The sequence below is a fragment of the Hyla sarda genome, chromosome 4 (genome assembly GCF_029499605.1).
Source record: "Hyla sarda isolate aHylSar1 chromosome 4, aHylSar1.hap1, whole genome shotgun sequence".
NCBI lineage: Eukaryota > Metazoa > Chordata > Amphibia > Anura > Hylidae > Hyla > Hyla sarda.
This window is the reverse complement of record NC_079192.1, coordinates 198329004-198348086: the sequence shown is the minus strand read 5'-3', so window position 1 is coordinate 198348086 and position 19083 is coordinate 198329004. Positions and strand designations below refer to the sequence as shown.

General features: G+C 41.9%; 1 protein-coding gene across 5 annotated transcripts in view; it reads left to right on the top strand.

The window, feature by feature from the left end:
- Positions 1-14298, top strand: part of PRKCQ (protein kinase C theta) — a 257684-nt gene extending 243386 nt beyond the window's left edge. For all 5 annotated transcript variants that reach the window (XM_056573244.1, XM_056573243.1, XM_056573242.1 and 2 more), the window contains 4 exons: positions 2732-2870; positions 5023-5211; positions 12915-13043; positions 13495-14298. In XM_056573244.1, coding sequence (XP_056429219.1) covers positions 2732-2870; positions 5023-5211; positions 12915-13043; positions 13495-13650 — 613 coding nt within the window. In that variant the 3' untranslated portion in view covers positions 13651-14298. The remainder of the gene's footprint in view (positions 1-2731; positions 2871-5022; positions 5212-12914; positions 13044-13494) is intronic.
- Positions 14299-19083: the final 4785 nt, after the last annotated feature.

The window sequence follows — 19083 nt, the reverse complement described above, 5'->3', positions numbered from 1 at the left end:
GGGCTTTTTCTCCTATTACCCCTTGTGAAAATGAAAAATTTGGGGTAACACCAGAATTTTATTGAAAAAAATCTGAATTTTTATTTTTACGTCCCACTTTAACGAAAGTTCTTCAATCAACTGTGGGGTACTAAGGCTCACTTTACCCCTTGTTATGTTCCTTGAGGGGTGTAGTTTCCAGAATTGTGTGCCTTTTTTTTTTTTACTGTTCTGGCATCATGGGGGCTTCCTAAATGCAACATGCCCCCCAAAAATCATTTCAGCAAAATTCGCTCTCCAAAAGCCCAATGTTGCTCCTTCCCTTCTGAGCCCTCTAGTGCACCCACAGATCACTTTACATCCCCATATGAGATTTTTTCCTATTACTCCTTGTGAAAATGAAAAGTTTGGGGTAACACCAGCATTTTAGTGTTAAAAATCTGATTTTCAATTTTCACGTCCCACTTTAACGAAAGTTCATCAATCACCTGTGGTGTATAAAGGCTCACTATACCCCTTGTTACGTTCCTTGAGGGGTGTACTTTCCAAAATGGTATGCCATGTGTTTTAATTTTTTTACTGTTCTGGCACCATAGGGGCTTCCGAAATGTGACATTCCCACCAAAAACCATTCCAGCAAAATTCACTTTCCAAAAGCCATTGTCGCTCCTTCCCTTCTGAGCCCTCTAGTGCGCCCGCCGATCACTCTACATCCACATATGATGTATTTCCTTACTCGAGAGAAATTGAATTACAAGTTTTGGGGGCCCCTTTAACTTTTACCCCTTGTAAAAACACCTAAAGGGTTAACAAACTTTCTGAATGTCATTTTGAATACTTTGGGGGTACCGTTTTCATAATGGGGATCCATTATAGGGGATTTCCAACATAAATAAATTTCAAATCTTAACTGTCCCCTAAAATTCTGATTTTGAAATTTTCGTGAAAAATTTGAAAATTGCTGCTATACTTTGAAGAGCTCTGATGTCTTCAAAAAGTGAAAACATGTCAACTTTATGATGCCAACATAAAGTAGACATATTTTATATGTGAATCAATATATCATTTATTTGGGATGTCTATTTTCCTTAGGCTAGGTTCAGACTACAGAATCTCCGGGCAGAAAATTTTCGCCCGGAGATTTCGAGTGCGGCCAGCGCTGACTGAATCAGTCGACTTAGGACCTTGCGGACACTGCAGTCTCCCACAGACTGCAATGTGTTATGCGCGGATTTCCGCCTGAAGAAAGAGCAACCCCTTTCTTCAGGCGGAAATTTCCAAGCGGATTTTCCGTTCACAAATTCCGCTTCACAAATTCCTAAGTGTGAATTTGGGAACGGAAACCCATTCACTACACTATACATTTTAGCAAGGGGAATTTCCACCTGCAATTTCAGAGAGGAATTGCAGGCGGAAATTCCGTAGTCTGAACCTAGCCTAACAAGCAGAGAGCTTCAAAGTTAGAAAAATGCAAAATTTTCACATTTTTCATGAAATTTTGGAATTTTTCACCAAGAAATGATGCATGTATCGACGAAAATTTACCACTAACATAAAGTAGAATATGTCACGAAAAAACTATCTCTGAATCAAATTTATAAGTAAAAGCATCCCAGAGTTATTAATGCATAAAGTGATAGTGGTCAGAATTGCAAAAAAGGCTCTCGTCCTTAGGGTCAAAATGGGCTTTGTCCCTAAGGGGTTAAATATTTATCCTTCCAGTACTGATCAGCTGCTGTATGCTCCAGAGGAAGTTGTATAATTCTTTTCTGTCTGACCAAAGTGGTCAATGCTGACACCTTTGTCCTTGTCAGGAACTGTCCAGGGCAGGAACAAATCCCCTTAGCAAACCTCTCCTGTTCTGAACAGTTCCTGACATGGACAAAGGTGTCAGCAGAGAGCACTTTGGTCAGACAGAAAGGAAATTCAAAAAGAAAAGAACTTCCTGTGTATTATACTGCAGCTGATAAGTACTGGAAGGATTTTTATATAGAAGTAACTTACAAATCTGTTTAACTTTCTGGCACAAGTTGATTTTAAAAAATTTCACTGGAGTACCCCTTTAAGCTAACTTCCTAAATCCATGAAATTATTTCTAAAGGACACTCCACCTACCTCTTCCTTTTTCATTGGTGCCAATGTGTACCATGACTGCTGGGTCTTTACCAACCTACCCCAGTAATCTGTCAACCCGATTTACAATGTGCCTAACTCAAGCGCCAGGAAAACAATACACTGTCCAGTTTTTTTAATGACAGGGCCCCTTCAAAGGCAGAAATCAGACAGGAAAAAAGTATGGGAAGATTGGATCCTAATCTGCCCAATTTTTTGATCCCTTGGAAGATATGTGGCAATAGAGGTATCTGGTTATTGATGATCTCCTAGTTTTTTAACCCAGTGTGGCATGGACAATTTGGTCCTAAACAAAAGGACCACCAATATGTAAATCCTCTTATTGTTGAATCATTTGGTTGTCACTGACTTCTAACTAGTAAAGACAATAATTTGTTTAGCAAAAAAGACCTTTGTGTCTCTGTGGGGGGAGATTAATCAAAACATGTGCAGAGAAAAAGATTGCTTAGTTGTCCAGAGCAGCCAATCAGATTGTTTATTTAATTTTTCAGAGGCCTTTTAAAAAATTTAAGAAGCAATCTGATTGGTTGCTATGGGCAAATGGGCAACTTTTCCTCTGCAGGAGTTTTGATAAATCTCCCCTATATGACTAAACATATATCACTTTCCCATATTTTAGGGACCTGAAGTTAGATAATGTACTCTTGGATATGGAAGGCCACATAAAGATAGCAGACTTTGGAATGTGTAAGGAGAATATGTTTGGAGATGTAAAAACAAGTACATTCTGTGGGACCCCTGATTATATTGCTCCAGAGGTAGGCACTCCTTATAATGTGCAAGTTTACAGGGGACATAAGCATATCCTTAATAACTATTTTTTAATGTTTATAAAATTCACAGGGAATCTCAAATATGAAATGTGAAATATGATGTTTACAGTGTTTTTGGACTGTCATTAGTGAAAAAAAAAAACTTTTGACATGTTGCCTAGACATGTCAAAAGTTTTGATTGCATCTAGTCCCACTTCTGAGAGACACGCTGTGATTGCTAGTTATCAGCCAGGAAAGAGAGCGGCAGCACGCTGATCAATCCCCTGCAAGCCAGCAGGTCCAACCTTATTTCTGTACATGTCTCTATGCAGAGAAAAGGTCCGATCTGCCAGCGAGTGGAGTGCAATAATGCCTGCTTCCCCAGCTAATAACTCTTGATTCTAGCAGGTCTCAGGATTGAGACCCGGTACAATCAACAACTTTTGACATGTCTGATCTAGAGCTGGGCGGTATGACCAAATATGTGTATCACGGTATTTTTGTAACTTATGGCAGTTCCACGGTATATAACGGTATTTCTTTCACCACCACCCCCCCCCAATCATGTTACCCGCCAGCTCTGTTCTGCTCCCCCCCAATTAATTATCAGCCCAGTGGGGTACTACTCACATGTGTCACCCACAAGCACTGCCCTCCTCCTCTTTGCTGGGGGCTGGAACTCTATACTGTACGCCAGTGGTCTCCAACCTGTGGACTTCCAGATGTTGCAAAACTACAACTCCCAGCAAATGTGACAAAAAAGCAGCAATTTTCGACTTTTTTTTAATTTTTTACGCTTTTTGGGGGTAAAATAGGGAAAAGGGACTATTTCAATTTTTATTGGGGAGGGAATTTTTCATTTTTTTTTACTTTTTATTTTTACATTTTGTAACTTTTGTTTTACACTTTTTACGTCCCCAACCCCAAAGGGGACTATCTATAGCAATCACTTGATTGCTAATACCGTTCAGTGCTATGCATAGGGCATAGCACTGATCAGTGTTATCAGCGATCTTCTGCTCTGGTCTGCTTGATCTCAGACCAGAATTGAAGACCCCAGGAGATGGTCGGAGGCAGGTGAAGTGGGCCTTCGGCCGCCATTTTAGATGATCGAAAGCCCTGCAGTAGCACCAAGGGCGATCCAATCATCTATTTAAACGTGCGCATTGCCACAGATGCCGTGATCTGTATTGATCATGGCATCTGAGGGGTTAATGGCGGACATCAGCGCGAACGCTGATGTTCGCCATTACTGCTGGGTCCCTGGCTGCTGATAGCAGGCGGGACCTGCCGTGTATGATGCGAGCACCGCTCCGATGCTTGCGTTCATACACAGGATGTAAATGTAGGTCCTGGTCCACGACGTACATTTACGTCCGTGGTCATTAAGGGGTTAAAGGGGTACTCCAGTGGAAAACTATTTTTTTCATATCAACTGGTGCCAGAAAGTTAAACAGATTTGTAAATTACTTCTATTTAAAAATCTTAATTCTTCCAGTACTTATCAGCTGCTGTATACTACAGAGGAAGTTGTATAGTTCTTTTCAGTCTGACCACAGTGCTCTCTGCTGCCACCTCTGTCCATATCAGGAATTGTCTGGAGCAGGAGAGGTTTGCTATAGTGGTTTACTCCTACTCTAGACAGTTCCTGACATGGACAAAGGTTTCAGCAGAGAGCACTGTGGTCAGACAGAAAATAAATTAAAAAAGAAAAGAACTTCCTGTGGAGCATACAGCAGCCGATAAGTACTGGATGGATTAAGATTTTTTTAATAGAAGTCATTTACAAATCTGTTTAACTTACTACAACCAGTTGATTTTGAAAAAAAAGTACTCCTTTAACTCCTTTTTATTATTTGTTATTAACTAGTAACATTCAAAACGTGCAATTTTAATCAACAGTACAATTCTTTTTATATACAGTAAAATAGAGTCAGATGATACTTCATCAGACCATTAGAGATATACTTGTACTGGGACACTGCACAATAACTTCCATAACATATAGGAGACATGGAAATCTCTGTACAACCTATGCCACTGAGTGATATCTGCCATAAGCAGTGTGAAAATAGCCTAATATAATGGCAAAAAGTTCCACTCTTACTGAAAAATTAGGTCACATAAATATTATTCTTTTTCTGACCTGTGTTATAGATTTTACTGGGACAGAAATACAGCTACTCAGTTGACTGGTGGTCGTTCGGGGTACTACTGTATGAAATGTTAATTGGCCAATCGCCATTCCGTGGTATGGATGAAGAACAGTTATTTCAGTCTATTCGGATGGATGATCCATTTTATCCTCGTTTTCTCAGTAAAGAGGCTAAAGATATATTGGTTATGGTAAGATAACTTATAAAATATTTTGTTTTTATCACATATGGTAATAATTTTTATATGTTTACAACCATGTACTCCGTTAGACTTTGTTAGTGGCCATTAATGATCGAATAATAGCTTACAGTTAATTCTAGCTCCCTAAAATTCATTTGATATTTGTTTGTTTGGGTTTTATTGTTTGTCTTTTGTTTGTTTGTTTGTTTGTTGTTTTTTTAAGCTTTCCAAAATCAACTGATCCAGAACAATGGATCAGCCATGTGAAAGTTGCCCAGAATCTGCCTTAAATGGGCACTCTCATTAAAAAAATTTTTGCTATTGCACTCCTTATGGCAAATAAAAAAATCTTTCTAATATGCTTTGTTTAAAAAAAAAAAAAAAAAAGGTTTTCTATGCTTTATTTGTGTCTAAAAAAGCTGCCACTAGGTGTCTCCCTACTTGTCCAGAGCACTTTTCCCCCCATCTTTTGCACAGACTTTGGACTCCTGCTGGCCTGGCAGAAGTTCAAACACAGGAAATGCAGTCTGGAGTGCTGAGGGGGTGGGGGTGCAGCCTTATCCAATCATAGCTCCTCTCACACTTAACTGCCGTTTGCTGTTGGTTGCAGAGTAAGGGAGGAAGTTCCCCCCTGTATGGCTTCAGAGGATGTCACACCTACTGGGTGACACCCCTTTCCAGTCTGTGAACCTGAACCTGAGGCTGAGCAGAAAATACAGAGCAATATCAAGGTAGAAAACAAAAAAAATGATCAAAATAAAGGCAGGGGGTGATTTATCATGATAGGGGCAGTGAACTGGGAGGATTATAAAATGCATCTCAAGTTAATGTGAGGTAGTCTTTAAAGAAAGTCAAAGAAACTACCACCCAAGAAATGCAGAATGGCAGGTTCATAATAACAGCTGACAAAAATCTTTGTTTTGTAACATTATAAAGCATTTCTGAAGGGAATACTCTTGAATACTCTGGAAGCCACTGGCAAACAGAATCAGAGTGATTAAGAGGTCCTTTTCAGAATGGACAGGAATACCATGTACAATGTAACTCTTAATTTGGTCAAAAAAACATGTATGCAACAAATACTTTGCCAGTGATTGGCACTGGTCAATAGGCATGGGTACAGAGATATGATGATTTACAGGCATACTACACTAAACCAATGAATTACCAGAGTTGGCAACTAGAAGAAAAGATGAGCATTAGATCTCTCTCCAGGGATTCAATAGATAATTATTACAGTGTGGCAGGGCACATTTACTACTGAAAGACACCACTGCCATTAGGAAATAACATCGCCATAAAGGGGTGAACTTTGCATCTATATCTAGGTAGGGGGTACATGCTAATTTAACATTTATATGAAGACTAGAAACAAAGCTTTTTAGCAAAACATTTTCCAGATTAATATAGTACCTGTCCAGCTTTTTTCCCCATGATGCATAATATTTGCTTGTAAAATGTGGGTGAAGCCGACTTTAGTATAAGGTGTATTGGCACCTTAAAGAGTACCTTTTAATATATTGTTCCTTATGTAATTATAAGACACTTTGCTATTCATTTGCTGTTAAAATTCTCAACCTTTATATGTTTTTAATGTGATTGAAAAAAGGCCATCTATTCCCTGCACAAGTCAAACAGTTAGTTTGGTCTCCTCTTGGCCTGGCAGAGGCACAGCTCTCGCAGGCTTCAGTGACGTCACGTCTCCTGGGGAACGCCCACTTTCTCCTGCCGGGAGCTCACACAATGTGAGCAAGGGGAAAGGTATGATATAGAGCTTTTTAAAGCTAAAAAAAAATGAGCTTTGAGGGGTGTTAGGAGTAGTTAGAGAATATAATATAAGTTAGTATATAAAATATGGTTTGATATCAGGTACTCTTTAACTCTTCTGTGAAATCATAACAGATGGTCCAGCTTTTGCTCAGCATGCATGCCAATGAACTGGACTGTTCATGACCCTACTATTGGTTTATCAGTTGTCCTTCTTTGAACTACTTTTGTGAATGCTAACCATGGCATACTGGCAAGTGACTTCTGTTTGCCCATTTTTCATGCTTCCAACATATAAAATTCAGGAATTGACTGTTCATTTGCTGCTTAACATATTCCACCCGGGGCAGGTACCATTGTCAAGATAATAAATGTGGTTCACTTCACCTGTCAGTGGTTTAAGATTATGGCTGATCAATGTATTTCTGCATCATTAGACACATTTCGGGTAAAAGCTCACAAAAAGTACTCTGTAACAATAAATCCTTTATCTAATACAGAAGAATAAACTGTTTGCATTTTATTATCAAATATAAAAGCATTTACACAGAATGCAGATTACATTGGAGATATCATCAAACAGTAATAATAACCTGAAACTTACACTGGCTGGCATTTAATGTGGCCATACGTGACCAGATTTATTAGTGACTTTGTTGCTATACAGTCATAAAAAAATGTAATATCAGCTTATGAGTTACCAGGATTACTACAAAGTGCCTTCTAAAAATTAAACAGACCCTCTTTCCACTATGACACAGTTCATTTAGTTGTTATAGATACAAGTAATGAAAAATGCATTAACTGAGTAGAAGGCATGGCTCTGGAAATCACGGCGTATCAGTCTTGACTGGATGATAATGAATTGGGGGCTAATTTATTCCATGCAGCCCAAGACGGATAATTAAAAGCCACTATTCATCTACTATGCTAAGGAGCCCAGAACATGATGAGATTTAAGCAGATAATATCTGTCTCAAGTACTGCGCCATTTACTCTTCATTGTATTGTATTACAGCAAACTGTTCAGCAATGCAAACTACACTTTTGAGGTTAGATAGAAAATGTCTCTTATTGACAATATACAGTACAACTCTGTTTGGTGATCTGCTCCATGACACTTGACACATTATTTAGTAGAATGTGCTTATAATTCTTTCTCAGGTTTTTAGTCTTAAAGGGAAATTGTCCCCATGAAAATGCTTTCCATCTTGTTATAGAGCAGGAGGAGCTGAGCAGACTGGAATACATATCTGTGGAAAGAGATTTAGTATAACATGTAACTTAATGAGTGGAATCCCTTCTCATTCTGGGCTTAGGATTCCTGCGGCATTCTTACTCAATGACTTACGTATGCCTTGTATACGCATTCTAATAAAACCAGACTTTTCAGATGTATTTCTCTTAAACATGACTGGAAACAAGGTGATAAATGACATCTTATTCGTAAACACCTATTGCCTTCACCAAATTGCCTGACAAATTATTCTGGATGAGCATTTTCTTCTGCCTATTATTTGTGATACAAATAACTTCTGACTTTGCTGGGGTAATTATTGTCAGTGTAGTTATGGAATATGTTTTATTATACAATATCACATTTGAAAGACTTACAGTTAAACATTTTGATCACTACTGAGACAATCTCCAATCCCTAGATATAGCCAGGAGAAACCTTCACTCGCTGACTCATTATAGTCTATGGAGCTTGTCTCCTGTAGTGAGTTGAAGCAAGTGTCTCCCCAGCTGACTCTAGGGATTGGAGGGGGTCCCATCACTGACATCTCAAACAATCAAAGCATGATATGTCAATTTTTTTTTTACAAATAACAGTAACGGTTTAAGGTTTCCTCTTGGGACCTATGTTTATATAAATACCAGAAACTTAATACACTGCTCAAAAAAATAAATGAACTAATCGTATGAAATACTTTCGTCCTTACATAGTTGAATGTGCTGACAAAAACTATCAATGGAAATCAAATTTATCAACCCATGGAGGCAGTGGCGTACCAAGGGAGGGCGGAGGGCGGCCTGCCCCGGGTGCCACTCACAATGGGGGTGCCATGACGGAGTCACCCCCCCCCAAATCCAGTGGCATAGCGGCTGGGGTGCGGACCGGACCGGGCGACACCAGCCTGATAGGGTGACACCATGCCGCTCAGTGACCGGGGTGCCCCGCTCGTCTTCAGCTGCTCTCGCTTCTGTCCGTTAGTACCCCATTACCTTGCTCCGCTGACCCCCGTTTGCTGCTGTGCTGGCGCCCGGCCCGGGTCTGATGAGGGACGCTGCGCATGTGACGTCCCTCCGCAGACCCGCGCAGGAGGACGTCAGTGATGACACTTGTCAGGCCGCCACAGGAGGGAAGAAATGCTGCCAGGTAAATGTGTGTCTGTCTATGTGTGTGTGTCTGTCTATGTGTGTCTATGTGTGTCTGTCTATGTGTGTTTGTCTGTTTATGTGTGTGTGTGTCTGTCTATGTGTGTGTGTGTCTGTCTATGTATGTGTGTGTCTATGTGTGTGTCTGTCTATGTGTGTGTGTCTGTCTATGTGTGTGTGTCTGTGTGTGTTTGTCTGTGTGTGTGTCTGTCTATGTGTGTCTATCTGTGTGTGTCTATGTAAGTGTCTATGTATGTGTCTGTGTGTGTCGGTTTATGTGTGTGTCTGTGTCTGTCCATGTGTGTCTATCTGTGTGTGTCTGTCTATGTGTGTCTGTCTATCTGTCTATGTGTGTGTCTATGTGTGTCTGTCTATGTGTGTGTGTCTGTGTGTGTTTGTCTATGTGTGTGTGTCTGTGTCTATCTATGTGTGTCTATCTGTGTGTGTCTATGTAAGTGTCTATGTGTGTGTGTCTGTTTATGTGTGTGTGTGTGTGTGTGTGTCTGTCTATCTGTCTATGTGTGTGTCTGTCTATGTGTGTCTGTCTATCTGTCTATCTGTGTGTGTGTCTGTCTATGTGTGTGTCTGTCTGTGTGTGTCTGTCTATGTGTTTCTGTCTATATGTGTTTCTGTCTGTGTGTGTCTGTCTATGTGTGTCTGTCTGTGTGTGTCTGTCTATGTATGTGTGTGTGTCTGTGTCTGTCTATGTGTGTCTATCTGTCTGTGTGAGTGTCTGTCTATGTGTGTGTCTGTCTGTGTCTATCTGTGTGTGTCTGTGTCTGTCCGTGTGTGTCTGTCTATTTGTCTATGTGTGTGTCTGTCTATGTGTGTGTGTGTCTGTCTATGTGTGTGTGTCTGTCTATCTGTCTATGTGTGTGTCTGTCTATGTGTGTGTGTCTGTCTATCTGTCTATGTGTGTCTGTCTGTCTATCTGTGTGTGTCTGTCTATGTGTATGTCTGTCTGTGTGTGTCTGTCTATGTGTTTCTGTCTATATGTGTTTCTGTCTGTGTGTGTCTGTCTATGTGTGTCTGTCTGTGTGTGTCTGTCTATGTATGTGTGTGTGTCTGTGTCTGTCTATGTGTGTCTATCTGTCTGTGTGTGTGTCTGTCTATGTGTGTGTCTGTGTCTGTCCGTGTGTGTCTGTCTATTTGTCTATGTGTGTGTCTGTCTATGTATGTGTGTGTCTGTCTATGTGTGTGTGTCTGTGTCTGTCTATGTGTGTGTGTCTGTGTCTCTATGTGTGTCTATCTGTGTGTGTCTGTCTATGTGTGTGTGTCTGTCTATCTGTCTGTGTGTCTGTCTATGTGGGTGTCTGTCTATGTGGGTCTGTCTATTTGTGTTTCTGTCTGTGTGTGTCTGTCTATCTGTCTATGTGTGTGTGTGTGTCTATGTGTGTGTATATGTATATGTATGTATATATGTATATGTGTATATGTGAAACTGCGCTTCCTAATGTGGAGAATCTATGCTACCTAATGTGGGGAATCTATGCTACCTAATGTGGAAAACTATGCTACCTAATGTGGGGAATCTAATGTGGTGTAATTAAGGGGGGGTGTAATTAAGGAGGGGTGTGGGTGGGGTGGGGGGGGTGCCAAACAAAGGGTCTGCCCCGGGTGCCAAATTCTCTAGGTACGCCCCTGCATGGAGGTCTGGATATGGAGTAACACTCAAAATCAAAGTGCAAAACCATACTACAGGCTGATCCAACTTTGATGCAATGTCCCTAAAACAAGTCATGAGGCTCAGTAGTGTGTGTGTCGCCTCCACGTGCCCGTATGACCTCCCTACAACTCCTGGACAGTCTGTGGTGCAACGTGGCGTTGGTGGATGGAGCAAGACATGAGGTCCCAGATGTGCTCAATCGGATTCATGTCTGGGGAACGGGTGGGCCAGTCCATAGCATCAATGCCTTCCTCTTGCAGGAACTGCTGACACACTCCAGCCACATGAGGTCTATCTTGCATTAGGAGGAACCCAGGGCCAACCGCAATAGCATATGGTCTCACAAGGGGTCTGAGGATCTTCTCTCGGTACCTAATGGCAGTCAGGCTACCTTTGGCAAGCACATGGAGGGCTGTGCGGCACCCCCAAAAAAATGCAACCCCACACCATTACTGACCCACCGCCAAATCGGTCATGCTGTAGGATGTTGCAGGCAGCAGAACATTCTCCACGGCATCTCCAGACTCTATCACTTCTGTCACATGTGCTTAGTGTGAACCTGCTTTCATCTGTGAAGAGCACAGGGCGCCAGTGGCAAATTTGCTAATCTTGGTGTTCTCTGGCAAATGCCAAATGTCCTCATGGGTAAGCACAACCACCACCTGTGCAATACGGGCCCTCATACTACCCTCATGGAGTCTGTTTCTGACCGTTTGAGTGGACAGATGCACATTTGTGGCACAGAGGCGGAGGTAGAGGTCCTGCTGCTGGGTTGTTGCCCTCCTACGGCCTCCTCCACATCTCCTGATGTACTGGCCTGTCTCCTGGTAGCACCTCCCTGCTCTGGACACTACGCTGCCAAACACAGCAAACCTTCTTGCCACAGCTCGCATTGATGTGCCATCCTGGATGAGCTGCTCTATCTGAGCCACTTGTGTGGGTTGTAGACTCTGTCTCATGCTACCACTAGAGTGAAAACCCCACCAGCATTCCAAATTGACCAAAACATCAGCCAGGAAGCATAGGAACTGAGAAGATGTCTGTGGTCACCACCTGCAGAACCACTCCTTTATTGGGGGTGTCTTGCTAATTGCCTATAATTTCCACCTGTTGTCTGTTCCATTTGCACAATAGCATGTGAAATTGATTGTCAATCAGTGTTGCTTCCTGAGTGGACAGTGTGATTTCACAGAAGTGTGATTGACTTTGAGTTACATTGTGTTGTTTAAGTGTTCCCTTTAGCAGGGTATGTATTTCTTAAGACCTAACAGTTTTCTTGATAATAGTAGACATATTAAAGGGGTATTCCGGCTTTATACATCTTATCCCCTATCTAAAGGATAGGGGATAAGATGTATGGTCCCAGACGTCCCTGCGCTGAAACCTCCTGCGATCTCAGTGCAACCCCCAGCATTCTGTGCCGAGCGTTGCCTCTGAGACTGAGACGTGATGTTATGGCCACGCCCCCTAGTGATGTCAAACCACGCCCCCTCCATTCATATCTATGGGAGGGGGCATGACGTTCGTGGATAGGGGATAAAATGTATAAAGGCAGAATACCCCTTAAATATATTAAATAATATTTATCGAATCATGTACTCAACACTATATTTTAAGGGCCTAAACAACTATTTATGTTTGAAATGTCTAAACATGATATACATTATACAGCATAACTCTGTTTTGCCTCTAGGGTGGTAGTTTTTCCTATGTGTGCTTGTCTAGTGTAGACTTATCCCTACATCTTGTGGACCCATCAGGGGTGGGTCGTGGAAGAATCACATAAATAAGGAACGAACGCAATGTGACGAGAAACATTACCACTTTCTATTTGATATAAGACATTTGGGAAACCTACTTTAACATATCAATCTTTTTTTTTTTTTTTTTTTATCTTCAGCTCTTTGTCAGAGAACCTGAAAGAAGACTTGGATTTAAAGGCAACATTCGCCAGCACTGCTTCTTCCAACAGATAGACTGGGAAAGACTAGAAAACAGGGACGTGGAGCCTCCATTTAAACCTAACGTGGTAAGAAAGTGATGATACACAACATATTTTTTAAAGGGGTACTCCGCTGCCCTGCTTCGGAAGCTCCGCTCCCCAGCATCCGGAAGTTTCTTGTTCCGAACGCTGCGTGCTTCCGTGTTCAGGGCCGCCCCTCGTGATGTCACGCTCGCCCCCTCGTGACGTCACGCCCGCCCCCTCAACGAAAGTCTATGGGAAGGGGGCGCGACGACCGTCGCGCCCCCTTCCCATAGACTTTTGTTGAGGGGGCGGGCGTGTCGTCACGAGGGGCGGCCCTGAACACAGAAGCCCACACGCAGAGTTCGGAACAAGAGCGGAGCTTCCAAAGCAGGGTAGCGGAGTATCCCTTTAAGTGTGGTAATATCATTGAAAAAAAAAATGTTGGTCCCTCGTTTTTAGGGAGTGAGAATTTATGTCTCCCAAAAATTTGTTTACAATTTCTTCTTCCTCCCAGAAATCAGTAAATGACTGCACCAACTTTGACAAAGAATTCTTGAATGAGAAAGCCAGAATATCAAGTACAGACAGAACACTGATCAACAGCATGGACCAGACCATGTTCAACAACTTTTCATTTGTGAATCCAAAAATGGAGGCAGTGGTCTGCTGAGAAGAGGTCATTTGTTTTCTACAATAAGAGATTTCAAATGAGGTTGCGTGAAGACATTTCTGTCCCCCAAAATATAAACTGACAATGCCCATACTCTGCTATCATCAGTTTACTGTAGGTAGAAATAGACCATACGTCACCTAACATTGTAAGCCTCTCTTCACATGTGTAAAAGGCTAGTAGCCAAGTAGGGTATCCGAGAGGAAGCTGTATTTATTGGATACTAATGGCTTCATTTAGTAGTGACAGGATGGAGACATGTAAATAGTTATCAATATGCTATTTCTAGATGTCTTCTTTCTGTAGATGTATTTGTAAATGAATAGAAAAGGCCCATGTACTATAAAAGTCTGTTCAGCATAGTGTTCAGCATAGTGCTTCACAAATTGTAATATATTGACTACTCTCTATCTCTTGTGACATGAACGTTATGTTATCTGCATAGGAAATACAATATTTATGAGAATGCAGTTGGAGACGGCCCAGCATTGATATATATTATGCCAAGTATGCCAACTCATGAATTACCGTAAATACTGTAAGTGATTATTACCTACTTGGAGCAATGTAATAGTCGTTCTGTGGCCTACAGTGTTAACATTAGAGATGAGCGAACTTACAGTAAATTCGATTCGTGACTTAACTTCTCGGCTGGGCAGTTGATGACTTTTCCTGCATAAATTAGTTCAGCTTTCAGGTGCTCCAGTGGGCTGGAAAAGGTGGATACAGTCCTGGGAGACTCTTTCCTAGGAATGTATCCACCTTTTCCAGCCCACCGGAGCACCTGAAGGCTGAACTAATTTACGCAGGATAAGTCATCAACTGCCAACCCGAGAAGTTTGTGACGAATCGAATTTACTGTAAGTTCGCTCATCTCTAGTTATCATATAATGCTTAAAGGGGTTATCCAGGAAAATACTTTTTTTATATATATCAACTGGCTCCAGAAAGTTAAACAGATTTGCCAATTACTTCTATTAAAAAATATTTCTCCTTTCAGTACTTATGAGCTGCTGACGTTGAGTTTTTCTTTTCTGTCTAAGTGCTCTCTGATTACATGTGTCTCTGGAACCGCCCAGTTTAGAAGAAAATCCCCATAACAAACCTCTTCTACTCAGTTCCCGAGACAAGCAGAGATGTCAGCAGAGAGCACTGTTGCCAGACAGAAAACAACAACTCAACTTCAGCATCTGATAATTATTGAAAGGATTAAGATTTTTTATTAGAAGTAATTTACAAATCTGTTTAACTTTCTGGAGCCAGTTGATATAAAAAAAAAAAAAAGTTTTTTCCTGGAATACCCCTTTAATGTAAGTAACTAAATGCCCTAAGATGTATTTGTACATGTGATGATATTTGTAGATGATATATATTTATATATACATTTGTATACGATGCATAAAGTTGTACTGTAGAACAGACACTCAGTGTTATTACATCAATCCCTGCTTTACAGTTAGCATGCAATAAACTATTACAAGTTTTTAACTACCTCGGTAATTCAATTATTATCCTCCTACATGAAGTATAGGCAGAACCAAAAGAAGCACTACATGTTTTTTTGCCTACATGGTGAAGAATCGACCATTATTAAAGAATAATAAGGAGACTTTTGTGAATGCCTTATATACCTATTTTAGTTAAAGTGCCATGCCAATTATTGATTGTCTGTTACCTTGATTCCTTCTTCCCCTCTGATATGGCTGGTGTAGATTTGCGCTGGTGTAGATTTGCGCTGGTGTAGATTTGCGCTGGTGTAGATTTGAGCCTAGTTAAGTGCAGTTGCGACCAAAGATGCGACAAACTGAAAAGTTGCATATGATAAATTCCTGACCACTGCAGGATATCACCTGAAATCATGACTTGGTATGTTCTTTTAGAAAAACCTTCTAAAGCAAAAGTCGCAATGAAAAGTTTCAAAACAGCATCTGAGACAAACTGTGAGACAAATGTACACCACAAAACCAGCGTAAAACCAATGATAAATCCCCCCAATATTCTGACCTAAATGAAATATCACAAATTATTACATGAACTAAGATTGATCTCGGTCCCTAGCAACAAATCTTTCTGGAGCAAATAAAATTCAGATTTTCCCTCCATAAATAAAAATAAAAGATAAAAAGCAGTGTGTGATAGTAGCTAATAAGGTCACAACTAGGGATGAGCGAATCGAATCCGAATATCGCTGCATTTCGATTGCACGAATCGCTTCATTAAACTCCATTTAGTGCAGTCCAGGCTCCAGGGCATCTAAAATGGCAGATTCACATGTGAGGACATGGGGCAAGGAACTCTGGGAAGGCGGGTAGGCAGGATGACCCTGAATCGCATGCAGCATGCAGCCTATCAGCAGCCAGCCACCCCTGTGATGTCACAGCCCTGTATAATCCGCATCCATATTGCGGCCAGGTATTCCAGCATTTTATTTCAGAGAGAGCGTTTCATTGCAGGGAGAGATAGAGCAGAGGGTGCGTTGCACAGAAAAACAGCTTGACAGCAGCGATTCAGCACAAGCCAAAATCATTGCAGAAAAGCACTGATAGGGAAGGGAGAGAGAAAGTACACTCTTGGGTGTAGTACACAGTGACTCCACTGCTGCAGTGGGGTGTACAGCAACTCTAAAGCTTAAAGGTGCCAGTCAGGCAGAGCAGTAAAAGCCCCTGTCACCTGCTATTAGTGCCTAATAATACTGTACTGGGCTCTAATACACAGTGATTCTGTAGTGCTGCAGTTGGGTGTACAACAACTGTAAAGCTAATGGGATAGTTTGGGTGAGCACGAAAAGCCATAGTCACCTAATTACAGTGCCTAATACAGGTTGTGTAGCAGAGCTTATTCTCCTCACATAAGTGTAACCTGTGCGTACATAGGTGTTTTTTTTTTTTTTTTCCTGTAAAACTAATTTGGGCCTAGTTACTATGAAAGGCCAGCGAAAGCTACACCCTTGTTTTTGTAGCCAAATACAGTTTTAAGGGGAGCGTATTGTCCACCTCTCATAAGTGTAACATACATGCACTCAGCTGGTGTATAAGAATGTCAGGCAGAGAAGTGCCAGGACGTGCATAGAGGAGTGGCAGAGGCCTGAATTCCTCAAGCGCAGGCAGAGGTCGCAGCAGAGTAGGGGTGTCTGGCAGCAACAGTCGCAGCGAGAGGTCTGAGCTCCTAGTGTCAGCTAACAGTCGTGTCTCGACCAGCAAGCCAGCAGCCGTGATTGATTGGTTCACTCGGTCATTCACTTCATCCAAAGTGATGTCCGACACCCCCAGTCAACAGTCGGTGGCTTTCTCAGACTCAATCCTCAGTTGGCATGACCCTCATGCTGATGCTGCCACCTCCAGGCTCTTTCATTGTGCTGCCATATGGTCTCCTCATGCTGATGCTGCCACCTCCAGGCTCTCTCATTGTGCTGCTATATGGTCTCCCCATGCTGATGCTGCCACCTCCAGGCTCTGTTATTATGCCGCCATATTGCCTCCTCATACTGATGCTGCCACCTCCAGGCTCTGTTATTGTGCCGCCATATGATCTCCTCATGCTGATACTGCCACCTCCAGGCTCTCTCATTGTGCGCCATATGGTCTACTCATGCTGATGCTGCCACCTCCAGGCTCTCTCATTGTGCCGCCATATGGTCTCCTCATGCTGATGCTACCACCTCCAGGCTCTCTCATTGTGCTGCCATGGATACTGCAAAACATAATTAAGGTGCTGGTCCCCAGTTACAGACATTCCTCGGCATCAGACCACATGTAAGTATTGAGGATATGCATTAGCTAAAACTTAAAGGGGTACTCCGGTGAAAAACTTTTTTTTTTTTTTAAATCAACTGGTGCCAGAAAGTTAAACAGATTTGTAAATTACTTCTATTAAAAAATCATAATCCTTCCTGTACTTATTAGCTGCTGAATCCTACAGAGGAAGTTCTTTTCATTTTGGAACACAGTGCTCTCTGCTGACATCATGACCACAGTGCTCTCTGATGACATCTCTGTCCTTTTTAGGAACTGTCCAGAGCAGCATATGTTTGCTATGGGGATTTGCTCCTACTCTGGACAGTTCATAAAATGGACAGAGATGTCAACAGAGTGCACTGTGGTCATGATGTCAGCAGAGAGCATTGTGTTCCAAAAAGAAAATAATTTCCTCAGTAGTATTCAGCAGCTAATAAGTACTGGAAGGATTAAGATTGTTTAATAGAAGTAATTTACAAATCTGTTTAACTTTCTGGCACCAGTTGATTAAAAAAAAAAGTTTTCCACCGGAGTACCGCTTTACCCCTCTTTTTTGCAATGTTATAGCCCCCACAGGGGGCTATAACATGCAGTACATTGATTGCCAGCACTGATCAATGCTATGCCATAGCATTGCATTGATCATTGCTATCGGCAGTCAATTGCTTAGGCCTGGATCTCAGGCTTGGAGCAATCAATCGCTGATTGGACATGTCGGAGGTAGGTAAGGGACCCTCCTGTTGTGTCCTAGCTCATCGGGACATCGCGGTTTCATTGCAGTGATCCCGATCAGCCCGACTGAGATGCCGGGAATGCTTTTTTACATTTTAGAGGGTTAATAGTGCGCTTCACCGTGATCGGTGAAGCGCGATATTAGCCCCGGGTCCCGGCTGCCGTTAGTCACCCGATATGATGCGGGCTCACCGCAAGACCCCACTTTATATCGCGGAAGCTGGACATAAAGGTACGCCCTGCATCCCCAAGAGGTTAAATCTATATAAAATCTTCACTTTAAATTTGACAAAATATCTTTAATCTTTTCAATTGTGAGGCCCTATGGTCTCGTCCGGCTGTTGCCACCTCCAGGCTGGGTCATTCTGCCACATTATGGTCTCCTCATGCTGCTGCCACCTCCAGGCTGTGTCATTGTGCCACCATATGGTCTCCTCATGCTGTTGGCACATTAAATGAAACTTTAAAAATGTTATATCTATATAAAATCTTCTATTTAAATTTTACAAAATATATTTAATCTTTACAATTGTGAATCCCTATGGACTCGACAGGCTGTTGCCACCTCCCGGCTGGGTCATTCTGCCACATTATGGTGTCCTCATGCTACTGCCACCTCCAGGCTGTGTCATTGTCCCACCATATGGTCTCCTCATGCTGTTGGCACATTAAATGTAACTTAAAACGTTTTAAATCTGTATAAAATCTTCAATTAAAATTTTACTAAATATCTTTAATCTTTTCAATTGTGAGGCCCTATGGTCTTGTCGGGCTGCTGAAATCTAAGGCTTCTCAGCAACATTCATTAAACTTACAGGTTATGTCACGGCCACCTGTAAGTAGCGGGTCCCTAATGTTCCTAGCATAAAAGGGCATAGCACTGAGCGGCGACCACCAATGCCACAACACCAGTGCCCACAGGAGATATGGCCCACTGGCAGAGCAGCCCCAATGCCACTCAAACCAG